Consider the following 13,209-nt stretch of genomic DNA (forward strand, 5'->3'; position numbering starts at 1 on the left):
ACTAAGAACACAACACACCATCTGGCATAGACAGCAGACTGAGGGAAAAAGAGATTTACAACTATATTTATTACCAAAGATAGACTTCAGAAGCAAAGCACATAACATATATATATATATATCAACTACTCATTGATATGATTTACAGTATATGACTGTATTCACTATGTTTAGGCATTCTAATCCACCCTTAATGCATGGAGGGGTATCATATTGTCCCTCCTCTGGATTGAGATGACACCCTGACATGATTCATATCAGTACCACACACTAATCAGCTCGCAAACTAACCGACTCATCATAGCAAAACATGCAACACATTTCATCTTTGAGGAGATCAAAGAAATGGGGGAAGCAGCCACATGGTTCAGCAGCCACATGGTGCAGCATAGTTTTCTTGAGTGTAGGAAACGTCACAAAGTGTTACAGATGCTTCTCTCCATTGTGTCTCAAATCCTCAGTGGCGGAGATGATCTATGATGATTATGGAAAAGACGAGTCTGCATGGAGAGAACAAGTCAGCCCTTATGACCCTCAAGACTTGTGATTTGCTGTGTCCACTTTGTAATCCACTAAAGCTTGATCATAAACATCTTATTTATACACACACACACACGCACACACGCACGCACACACGCACACCCGCACACACACACACACACACACACACACACACACACACACACACACACACACACACACACACACACACACACACACACACACACACACACACACACACACACACACACACACACACACACACACACACACACACACACACACACCCTGCTATGTTTTCATGTCCCGGTCCATCCTTGACCTTGAGGAATCTCACTCAAGGTGCGCAGACAGTTTGCATCCATTAAAAAGCCGTGGTAAAAACCATCTCCCGGCGTCAGCGTAAAGTGTATTACCACCCGTTCTTATTTCCTGTTTATATGGCGACTACCTCAACATCCTGTTTTTAATTACTTCTCTCCAGCAGCATATGCTTCTGGTGGCAATCTGCTGCGGATTACTCCCCCAAGAGCTAATGCGCTGTGACAGACCCCACTTTTCCAATCAATAACTCTCCCTAAATCTGCCATCTTCTCCGCCTGCCAAAAGCACTACCCACTTCTAATCGCACATCATTTTCTTTAAGGGTGTCTAATTGCAGATTGAAGCTGTAGATCTTTCTTGAGTTCCCTGATAAAGAAAATAGAGGCCGCGCACACACAGCAATAATGTGCGGGAATATAATCTCTGTATTTAAGTATACTTTTTGTCCAGCACCGGTTAACTAAAGTTTGGTAAGTGCATATCATCACTTTCTAGTGTTTCTTCCATAGCTAACTACTAAACTCATTTAAAAAAAGATGCTATCTAGAGCCTAAAACGGTTCTTCAGCTGCTCCCACAGGAGAACCCTTTTGAGTTCCATTTTAAACCCTTTCCACAAAATAGTTCTACCTGGAACCAAAAATGGTTCCACCTAGAACCAAAAAGGGTTCTTCAAAGGGTGCTCCTATGGGGGCGGCCGAAAAAAACCCATTTTGGAACACTTTTTTCTAAGAGTGTATTGATACAGTGAAAACAATACAACACAGGAAGTGAAGGGGGTTTTACACTGTCGCACTGTAGCAACCAATAAAACGGTACTTCTGAAATAGCACTGTTTTCACTTCCCCCTTTGTGTGTTGAGCTCAACACTCCAAGAGAAAGAAAGAGAGAGAGAGAGATGGCTGCATACCTCATCGTTTCACAAGTGTCTTGAAGTGTTTGTGAGGCCTCTGGTAGAATGCTGAGAGAGAGAGAGAGAGAGAGAGAGAGAGAGAGAGAGAGAGAGAGAGAGGACATGATGCAAATAAATGAGGTAAGTAGCTGCACTTTTACTGAGCTTCCATCGCTATTTAGATCTAGCTAATCTCGTCTGAAGAAATGTACTACATTTAGTTTTGAGATTAAATGGTACTTTTTGGGTGTGTTTTAAATACACAAACTATTATCGGGAGAAGCATCTGTTTCTCGATTTTGTCTGTTGTCTCAGGTTAAACCACACTGAGTGAAATCTTGATACATAAAAGTATAATTACAGTTGAATAATATAACATGCTATAATATGATATGATTATTGTCGTAATAATCAGACTTTTGTTCTTTTGTTCTACTAAGCTATTCATTCTCGACACCAGCTCAATTTACAGATATATCTTCAAACTCAAAGGGAAGTTAAAGAGATGCTCTGGAATTTGGCAAATAATTAGGGCTCTATTCAAATCACTTTAGCCAACATCTGCATAGTAGTTGTTTTAGCAGAACTGTGTTAGAGCTGTCAAATCCACAAGTGGCTCCATGCAGTATACCTAAAGCGGAGTCACATTAACAGAAATCCTATGTTTACAAGTTTGAACAATGGAATGTGAGATGTAATCTACACCTTGATTGGGATGATAGAAATCCTCATTATTTTGTTGAATGATTTTTCAATGTGGGTCTAATTATTTCTATATAGCCTACACGTTCTTGCTCTGAACTTCTAAAGAAAGTGGGTCCGGTGTGGCTTCGTAACAACGCGCAAGAGCAGCTACTCACCAAATTGACGGCTTCAAGGCAGTTCCACCACTGGCATGCCAAAACATCTGCTATGCGGGTGTCTACTATTGCCGGTTAAAGCTTGATCTGATTGAATCTAGGCCTAAGTATTTTCTAAAACCTTCCGCTTTGGGCTGGATGTTTCTATGTGTAGTTTATACATGCATAATCTATCTACTTTCAGATCTACTGGCTAAAACATATATGAAAGTCCTGGATCATCTCTTTAAGTGAGAGAGGGTTCCTAACCCATTTACAGTAAATGGCCACGAAGGGTTTTCCAGTCAAGGTAACCAAAAGACTCCCATCAACTACTGTACTTTCACTTCTTTATCTCTTGTACTCTCTTCTCCTTTTCTGCTCTGATTCAAGACCCCAAACCCTTCAAAACCTTTCTCTCGTAAGCTTGTAAAAAGGGAAACAGGGCTCAATGTCACATGGATGTCTGTCTCTATGCTCTGTATCTGTAACTGTAAGACATACACATGATTACAGTAAGACAATTGTACACTAAAATTGTCACCTTCCTGTTCATCTACTATTGATACTGCAGGTGCACAGCTGGGCCATTCTACAAATTGAGTGCCTTTTATGGTAGTGCAATTTAAAAAAAAAAAAACTATTTATTTCAACAAATGTTAACATTTTGCCATAAAGAGCACATGTTCAACTTCATAACAAAAGGTTTTCCCATCTCAAGAGGTTAAATTAAGAAAAGTGACTATAAAAGTGACAGAGTTGGCTGTAACAGGGTTGATGATTTCAACTGGTTTCAACGGAGGCCCCAAATGTAGTACTCTGGCCCTGACGACAACCAGCTCACCTGCTTTAACAGTATGGTTTGACCAGACCTATTCAATGCTCTTTTGAAGAAGAACAATTAAGGAATGGTTTGACCATATTAAAACGATAAATATAAATGAAAAGCTAATCACATTAAATACATCCTTATAAGATACTTTCCCAAAGAAACCAATTTCATGATATTTCATGTGTTATTTTTCTGCAGACAGTATAAATCAGCAGACATATCATACGATTATTGCCACATTTATTTGATCATGTGACTTATTTGATCTAGTTGTTTGTGCCACCGAGCATGGCACATGCATACCAGAGTTACCAAGGGTTCGAATCCGACCCACTGTCCTTCTGAATCCCAACCTTTCCTGTCTTCTATTGGCGTCCTAGTTGTTAAATAAAACTACAACATCTGTATGTGTTAATGTTCATCTATTTACTTATCATGTGCTCTTTTTCAGCAGTAACATTTCACAGGGTAGTTAGATGCATCATGGGAGTGGATCAGAACTTATCTACAGTAGTGGACCTGAACACATCTAATTTGACCATGGAGTACAGCTCAGCCCGCTCAGTGGAACAGGTCCCTACAGAATACCGCATCGCAGGCCTGGTCTTCTACTGTGTCATCTTCACCATTGGCATAGTGGTCAACGTCACCGCATTATGGGTATTTGCCTTGACCACCAAGAGGAGGAACTCCGTCTCGGTCTACATGATCAACGTGGCCATAGTGGACCTCGTCTTTATCATCCTTCTCCCCTTCCGGATGGTTTACTATGGCCAGGACTACTGGCCGTTCGGAGACATCTTCTGTCGAGTCAGCGCGGCTCTGACTGTCTTCTACCCCTGCATGGCCCTGTGGCTCTTCGCCCTGATCAGCACTGACCGCTACGTGGCCATCATCCAGCCCAAACACAGCAAGGAGCTCAAGAACATCCCCAAAGCCCTGGTAGCATGCATCGGAGTGTGGATCATGACCCTGGGTAGCACTGTCCCCTTGCTCTTCCCAGACCACGACCCGGATCGCTCCTCCAACTTCACCACCTGCATCAAGATGCGTGACATCATCCACCTGCGAACGGACAACCCCGTCCACTTCACACGCCTGGCCTTCTTCTTCCTGGTGCCGACCTGTATCATGATCGGTTGCTATGTGGTCATCGTGGATAATCTCGTCCACGGACGAACTTCCAAGCTCAAGCCCAAGGTCAAGCAGAAGTCCATCAGGATCATCATCACGCTCATCGTCCAGGTGCTGGTGTGTTTCGTGCCCTTCCACGTTTGTTTGGTGGTTCTGTTGCTGGACGGTGGTGATGGTTCGAACTACAGCACGTGGGGGGCCTTTACAACATTCCTGATGAACCTGAGTACAGTGCTGGATATTATTCTTTACTACATTGTCTCCAAGCAGTTCCAAGATAGAGTGATCAGTGTGATTCTGTACAGGAACTACTTGCGTAGCGTACGGAGGAAGAGCAGACGCACACACACAGGGAGTGTGAGGTCGCTCAGTAACTTGACCAGCGCCATGATCTAAAGGCGGAAACCAAACTCAACTGTGCAAAAGAAGGTGACCCAGGGACTTAACAGATGCATACCTGACAGACAGATGAGGGAGGACAATACATTTTTTTATGAGCCTGGTCGTATTTCTACAGCATATTGGATGATTGTCATTCATATTCCATTCCCCCAGCTCAATGTAACATCGATAGGTTTCAGCTACTACATGATACTCACATTTCCCTATCATGAGGTTGGTACAGCCTAGTCCATGAATTAAGTTTACAACCACAGGTCGAGAGAAAGATTTGAGTTATCAAGGTGGCAGACAGTGACACATTCAATACCGTCTTGCACACTCTTGCCCACATCTAGCTGATCTATGGTGTAATCGTTAATCCAACAGTTGCAAACAAAAGTTGCAGGTATGTTTTTCCCCATTTCGTTCCGTTTGCTTCTGTTTAAGAAATGTTTTTCAACAGAATTGGCAGAAGGAATATACCCCTGATCACACGCAAACACAGTTCACTTCACAGCAGCCACATACAAACAGCATGAGCACAACACAACACATCAGCTGTCTGTGACCAGGCGAAAAAATCTTCCCAAGCCAAAATGTCATATCATAACCGCTAACCGTTACACACAGCTACATCGTTGTCACCATATTAGCTAACGTCATAGTCAACATAGCTACAACAACCAACATGTTAGTAAACCCGCTACAATCATGCAGTATGGTGTAAAGTCAGCAAACTTGCTTCTCCTTTATTTTTAAAGAAATTAATGTGTTCAAAATTGTTGAACTATTGTCTTTCTTTCTCTTTGAGTCAACTACTCACCACATAGCATGCACTGCTAGCTGTAGCTAATTATTTTAGTACTAGGTTCATTCACTGATCCTTTGATTAGGTGAACAACATGTCAGTTCATGCTGCAAGAGCTCTGATAGGTTGGAGGCAGTCCTCCGGAAGTTCATAATTACTGTGTAGGTCTATGGAAGGGGGTGAGAACCATGAGCCTCCTAGGCTTTGTATTGAAGTCAATGTACCCAGAGGAGGACGGAAACTCGCTGTCCTCTGGCTACACCATGGTGCTACCCCAGAGAGTGCTGTTGAGGCTACTGTAGACCTTTGCATCAGCTGTCTGTGACCAGGCGAAAAAACCTTCCCGAGCCAAAATGTCATATCATAACCGCTAACAGTGTTTTCATCAATTATTTGGTGACATGAATATATTTTGTATAGTTTTATCTAAAAAGGATAACTTTTTAATGCTTCCCTTATTTTTATTTTCATGAAATTTGTTGAGGAGGATGGTCCTTTCCTTCCTCCTCTGAGGAGCCTCCACTGCTGGCAAAGTGTTCTAACACTGAGTAAAGTATACAGGTGTGTTCAGACTGGTGATTCAGTAACTTAATCTCGATTTACATTTGAAATGATGGGTTGAAAAGGGGGTTAAGGGTCATGGCGGAAGACTGGGTACAGGCCAGATATATAAACTCACCTGCCAAGGACTACTCTTCCCAAAATGGAAAGTGATAGCATCCAAATGACTTACACACAGTTGACATGGTGTGTCAAACCTAACTAAATTGACCCATATGGTAAGGATCTATATGAATAATATAATGATGTGTGTATGGGTACACCTGAAACATGTCTTCTAAGAAAAAGTCCACATTAATATAAGAACCATAATTGTTTTACTTACATGTTGTCACATATATACAGTGTATGTGAGAAACACAAGAATCATACATGTGTTGTGCTTTCTTCTAAGAAGTAGGCCATAGATTTACTTATAACATTTCATTAAATCCTTGTGTGTGTGTTCGCTGTGGGCTTCATGTTCAACTCATTAAAAAACAGATTTGAATCCACACTCACTGTACGGGAGCGTTGTTTTACCATAAACATCTCGGAATAGTCAAGACTAATTGAATTACCCTGAGACTACTATACAGCAAATGTACACATCAAGGTTATTAGAGTAAACTAAAACTGAAACTAAAATAAAAACGAATCATGAAAAAATATTTATTAAAGTGAAGTAAAATAATTAACAAACCCGTTTGAAAAAGTAAAACTATACTGGGAATTATGATCAGTTTATGTACAGTATATATGTTTTTCTACATTTTGGGAAAAAAATCTAATGGGGTTTTCAAACTTTTATTTCATATGTGGTTTTCAAGCTTCTGAATCTGGCGGGTCACATTGACATTGACTTGTAATTTAAAGGTAGCCTCAGCGAGATGACGTTGCCATGAGTAGCACCACAGATATTGGACGCATTTCCCTGCTCAGACATTGCATAAGTCATCCAATGGTTGCAATAACATGTAGTGTTACTCTACTCAGATGTTGCTTGTGCTTTCCAGATCTTACAACGCCTGGATAGGTGTTTTAATTATGAGCAAACCACATCACATGGTATAGCAGTCTGCTACCTTACTGCACAGTTGATGACATGGCACACAACCATTGGTTGACGCATGCAACGTCTGAGCAGAGGAACACCACCTTGATGTGGTTAGCTGATACGTAAAATGACTGTCCGGGCATTATAAGATCTGGCACACATCAGGAACATCTGAGCAGAGGAACACCACCTTGATGTGGTTAGCTGATATGCAAAATGACTGTCTGGGCATTATAAGATCTGGCACACATCAGGAACGTCTGAGCAGGGGAACACCACCTTGATGTGGTTAGCTGATACGTAAAATGACTGTCCGGGCATTATAAGATCTGGCACACATCAGGAACATCTGAGCAGAGGAACGTGCCCATTAAGATGAGCTTGATACTTTGTCCTCAGACAGCCACACAAGTATCTATGAGTGTACACGGGTGCACTTCACGCTGCTACAATGTGATAGCTATGGGACCAAAACAGTTGATAAGTTTAGCCTCGTGCTTCAACGCTCCTGGTTGTTGCATTGACCCACTACTAGTGTTTACTTCCTGCATCTACGTCATCTGGCTGAGTCTACCTTTCAACCTAACCTGTGACCTGACCCGTCACCTCATGCATTAGTGCTCCACAGTGGCAAGAAGTTACATCCCAAAAAACACTAACGTCTCCTGTCCCCAATACCAAAACAAAAACTGAAACTAAATAAGAACTAGTGAATCATATCTGAAAACGAACAAACTAAACTGAATTTCAAATAAAAATCTTCATTCTTAAAAAAAATCAAATACAGTAACACAAAACTATAATAACCTTGGTACACATCACAGGAGACATCTAACATGTGCGGAACTACGGAACTATGGAACTACTTAATTTGATCACTGGAATAGGACAGTAAGAGTGTGTGTATTATACACAATATAGACAAACGTATGTGGACACCCCTTCAAATTAATGGATTTGGCTATTTCAGCCACACCCGTTGCTGACAGGTCTATAAAATCAAGCACACAACCATGCAATCTCCATAGACAAACATTGGCAGTAGAATGGCCTTAATGAAGAGCTCAGTGACTTTCAACATGGCACGGTCATAGGATGCCACATTTCCAACAAGTCAGTTCATAACATTTCTTCCTTGCTAGAGCTGCCCCGGTCAACTGTAAGTGCTGTTATTTTGAATTGGAAATGTTTAGGAGCAACAACGACTGAGCTGCAAAGTGGTAGGCCACACAAGCTCACAGAAGAGGACCACCGAGTGCTGAAGTGCGTTACACGTAAAAAATTATCTGTCCTCAGTTGCAACACTCACTAACAAGTTCCAAACTGCCTCTGCAAGCAACTTCAGCACAATAACTGTTCTTCGGGAGCTTCATGAAATTGGTTTTCTTGGCCGAGCAGCCGCACACAAGCCTAAAATCACCATCTGCAATGCCAAGCGTTGGCTGAAGTTGTGTTAATCGCACCACCATTGGACTGTGCAGTGGAGCAGTGGAAATGCGTTCTCTGGAGTGATGGATCACGCTTTACCATCACGCAGTCCGATGGACGAATCTGGGTTTGGCGGATGCCAGGTAAACGCTACCTGCCCAAATGCGTCATGCCAACTGTAAAGTTTGGTGAATGAGGAATAATGATCTGTCGGTGTTTTCATGGTTCGGGCTAGGCCTCCTTAGTTCCAGAGAAGGAATATTTTAAAGCTACAGCATACAATAACATTGTAGACGATTATTTGCTTCCAACTTAGTGGCAACAGTTTGGGGAAGGCCCTTTCCTGTTTCAGCACCCCCGTGAATAAAGCGAGGTCCATACAGAAATAGTTTGTCGAGGTTGGTGTGAAATAATTTTACTGGCATGACGTCAACCCCATCAAACACCATTGAGATGAATTGGAACGCTGACTGAGAGCCAGGCCTAATCGCCCAACATTAGTGCCCGACCTCACTCATGCTCTTGTGGCTGAATGGAAGCGAAGTACCAACATCTAGTGGAAAGCCCTCTGAGAAGAGTGGGGGCTGTTATATCATATTAATGCCCATGATTTTGGAATGAGATGTTCTACGAGCAGGTGTCCACATACCATTGGTCGCATAGTATAGCTTCGTAAAGGCTTAACAGCAAAGTCAGCATAAATCGTCTGTCATCTCTGAGTGGTGTTACATCTCGAACAGGAAACAGTGGTGGAAGTCAGTAAAAGGTTAGAGGGTCTGTGTTCTTAGGCCTTCGGTTGTGGTTTTGTATCATAGCTACAGTACATTGTTCATAGTATCTTCTGTCATGACAAAACATTATCTTAATCTCCTCAAAGTAACCATTTAAAAATGCTAAACAAAATGGGGGGGGGGCGCTATAATACAGGAAATTACAAGTATTCTCTTCTTTTGAGCTGCTGTTTCATAGCACGACCAGATAGTGGCAGTGTAAATGTACCACAGAAAATGACAATAGAGCCACATGTCCAGCACAAGGAAAATGTAAGTAATTTCAATAGAAATAGATGGCAATCCTGTTCAAAGACTGTAATGACCTAACTTGTTCAATCTTTTTTAATCTACAATGCTTAATATTTCATACCAAAAAGGCCATTATTTCAACACACGTGTAGTACAGTATGTCTTAACATTGATCTGGCTACAGCTCAATTCATTTGTGTGGAGTAGTCCAAACATGTCGGGAAGTTTTACGGAACGTTTTGGTTGAAAATATGATGTCATGGTCAGATTTTATACCGATTGCAAAATCTAGCTTCAAGCAGATTCTTTTTTTGCATTTCCACATGACCAGACACATTTTTCTTCAATGACCAGACAAATGTTTTAAATTCATTTGAGATACGGAATAGTGGAAGTTAATCAATATATTACTTTACCAGGCATCTTAATGTAGCAAGGAAAATACATTGGTTGTACAGTAAGTTGGTTATTTCAACCAGAAAAAAAACCCATTTAAACCATAAAATTACATCATTACGACATCCCATGCCAAATTTGGCTCACTGGGAAATAGAACCAAAGATAGACCATTACAAAATACAGGGTAGCCTACAGTGATTAAAATAATGAAACAGAAGAATTGTGTAGGGGGACATTGTACAAAACATTCAGAGATGTCATGAACAAAGATACATGCTGTATGTGATGCAGATAAGAAAATAAATCACATTTGTTTCTATTTCACATTTCTATTATACTGTATACTGCACCACATTAAGGGTAGATGGAATGGCTTTTCCATGTGGGTTTATTATACTATGCCTATATACTATACAACTACTCCTAGACCCATAGCAATGTTGCAGTAAACATTAAAATGTCCATATTGTTGAACGTCATTTAAAGGGATAGTTTAACCAAATTAGAAATGTACTTGCTTTTTAATTGATCATATTCAAGTTACGTATTGACCCTGAGAGTCAGTGGCCAATGGCTTACAGGTAGCATTAATATGGTTGTAATCAAGACAATGGCCGTGGCAGGGTCTATGGTTGAAACGACCTAAATCGGTAACTTGAGGGTTAACAGCTCATGTCATGAATGTAACGTTAGTCACTGTATGACGGAATATCATTCATCCTGGTGATTATCCTGGGCCCTGTAGTAGCCTACATGAGTACACACAGGTCTCTTTCAGCCTCTAAATTACATGGCAGACCTGAATATCCACAGACCTCATTTGACTTAGCAAGGGGCTGTTTTAATCCCCAGTCACGGATACTGTGAAGCATCATCTCATTAGAACTGGAGTTTGTTCTGTCATTCAACATGATAGCTACGTGACAATCAATGCTAATAGCCTCTTGCTTCATACTCTTTGTGTAGGAAGTCACTCCGCTACATATCGCTGAATCTGTCTTAAAAGGTGCAATACTTAGAAATCGCTCCGCCATTTCCCAGTTGCTAAAATAGTAATAGTCCACCTAGTTTCAGGCAATGTATAGTATAGAGAATAATTGCACAATCTAAAACACTGTGAAATATCTTTTCAATAGCTAAAAGTATTGTATTTTCAGCTGTGTAGAAGCTGGTCTTCAAAACCGAAAGCAAAAGACGCAAAAACAAAATGTAGGAACGGGAAGCATAGAAACACTTTCAATGAGAATGACAGATCAATAACTTACATTTCTATGTCAATTTGGTTGAGTTGCCCAAAAAGTTACATATTGCCACTTTAATCCAGATATATTACACAGCGGATTTTGGGTACTGTAGTTCACCACACTATGATATGTTTATAGGCCACACTAATACAGCCTTTGGTGGTGTTTTAGGTCAACTATAAGCAGTTGGGCATCAGATTGCTTGATCATATGATGTGGTTGGCTGGTATGTTAAACACCTATCCAGGCATTGTGAGATCTGGGAAGCATCCTTTAGGATGACTCACTGAAGAGGTTAAAAACGTACAATTTTACTCTTAGAAAACAGGCACAGTTTGGGCTAAACAGTGATATTAGTTACATACTGTGTCCTCATGTGTGATGTCTTCAAACTTCCCTTATAACAATGTCCAGGAGAAGGTGGAGATTAGTCATGTAGATATTATGTAAACAGTGCAAAATAAGTGTTACATGTGATATCCGCAAGCTGTAGTGTTCCAAATTAGTTTTTGAATGACAGTCGCATCCTGTCAAATCAAAATGTTACAGATTTTTAGTGCCCGGGTTGTGCTGCAATTGTAAAATGTAGACCATTATCTGTGGTTGATTGAACTTGCCTGGCGCAATGACATGTCGGCATTGTAAATACGAATGTGTTCTTAATTGACTTACCTGAATAAATAAAGTGGGGGAAAAATGGAACCAATGGAATCCCAGTGAGCAAAACTGGTTGAAAATATATCATTTAAACTGCAAAACTGGCTGAAATTACGACTTTTCAAACAGTTTTGCTAACTGGGATAGTCCTGAAGTGCAAACCCCACCCATCTGGCACCCTAGACAGGCTCAATCAAACACTCAAAGTATTTCAAGAAAATAAATACTATTTGAACCCAGGTCAGAGATCAGTATCTTCTTAGAGATCAGATACGGCAGAAGTGCTTTGTAAATGATTTGGTTTGGACTACCAGTGAAAAAGTACTAAAGGTACTAAAGCTTGACTAGAGGTCAAAGGTGAAGGTGAAGTACCAGAGGGTCGTCTGTCTGTCCTACATGTTCCACATCAAAGCGAAACTCCCCAACCCCTCGCCTCACCAAACAGCAAAATTACATTTAAAACAATTACGCTTTCTGTCGAGGCTCCTGTGATGAATTATCCGGAAGCTTCCCTCTCAGTAATTCCGAATCTTCACAACAAGTGCTTTTGTTGTCGAGAAATTAATGAAAACAAAATTGTCTTTCACTTCGAGCTGATCTAAAAGTGCGACAGCCAGATGCTCGGCTCGAGGAGTAGAAAAACAGTCAGCATTAAACGAAGCTCTGTGAAAATACCATTTTTTTCCCCCGCCGCTCGTGTGGAAAACAAATCAGGCGCCGGGCGCAGTGGCCATCTGTTTTGTTATTTGATATGTGTGAATACATGTTGTAATGACTTTGTTTGTGAATCGCGCGGCACGGCGGAACACACAAGAGCTCTCAAAGTACTGGAGTGTTCAAAGCTAATCATATAATTGGACACAATATTCGATGACAAATGGAGACGTGCAGAGTCAGCCAGCTGGGGATGTGAATATGTAATCATTGTAAAATCATAGAATTTTGCATATTTGAAGACAGCTTAATAGAGTTTGTGTGTCAGCACACTATCAAGTGATGATCAGAGACTCCGTTACCGTATTTATGTTCAAAATATTGTTTTGTTGGACTATCCGTCAAGGCAGATTCTGTGTGTGACTCAACATTTTAAATCATTACTTGACTTTACTGCTGTAGATTTCTGGACACGAGTCAGTCATGTGTAAATGCTAC

The 13,209-nt window shown here is 41.0% G+C and overlaps 1 protein-coding gene and 1 long non-coding RNA gene across 4 annotated transcripts; one reads left to right on the plus strand and one right to left on the minus strand.

Moving 5' to 3' along the window:
* Nucleotides 1-50: 50 nt before the first annotated feature.
* On the minus strand, nucleotides 51-2,997 carry LOC124041493. Its single transcript, XR_006839954.1, has 3 exons — nucleotides 2,577-2,997; nucleotides 1,735-1,785; nucleotides 51-500 (listed from the first exon to the last, which is right to left on the minus strand). It is a non-coding gene; the product is annotated as an uncharacterized LOC124041493 (long non-coding RNA).
* gpr18 (G protein-coupled receptor 18) lies at nucleotides 1,679-5,681 on the plus strand. Of its 3 annotated transcripts, none has more exons than XM_046359136.1 (3): nucleotides 1,679-1,857; nucleotides 2,761-2,865; nucleotides 3,842-5,681. In XM_046359136.1, the coding sequence occupies exon 3, from the start codon at nucleotides 3,871-3,873 to the stop codon at nucleotides 4,915-4,917; it is 1,047 nt and encodes a 348-aa protein (XP_046215092.1). In that variant the 5' UTR covers nucleotides 1,679-1,857; nucleotides 2,761-2,865; nucleotides 3,842-3,870; the 3' UTR covers nucleotides 4,918-5,681. The 3 variants fall into 3 exon arrangements, with proteins under 3 accessions (XP_046215092.1, XP_046215083.1, XP_046215073.1); XM_046359127.1 differs by having other exon boundaries at nucleotides 1,680-1,857; nucleotides 3,839-5,681; XM_046359117.1 differs by lacking the exon at nucleotides 1,679-1,857 and having other exon boundaries at nucleotides 1,867-2,865; nucleotides 3,839-5,681.
* The last annotated feature ends 7,528 nt before the right edge of the window (nucleotides 5,682-13,209 follow it).

This window comes from Oncorhynchus gorbuscha, linkage group LG01, assembly GCF_021184085.1.
Source record: "Oncorhynchus gorbuscha isolate QuinsamMale2020 ecotype Even-year linkage group LG01, OgorEven_v1.0, whole genome shotgun sequence".
In the NCBI taxonomy this organism is placed as follows: Eukaryota; Metazoa; Chordata; class Actinopteri; order Salmoniformes; family Salmonidae; genus Oncorhynchus; species Oncorhynchus gorbuscha.

Coding starts and splice junctions, on each gene's coding strand:
- gpr18 (XM_046359136.1), top strand. CDS start 3,871: ATGGGAGTGGATCAGAACTTATCTACAGTAGTGGACCTGAACACATCT.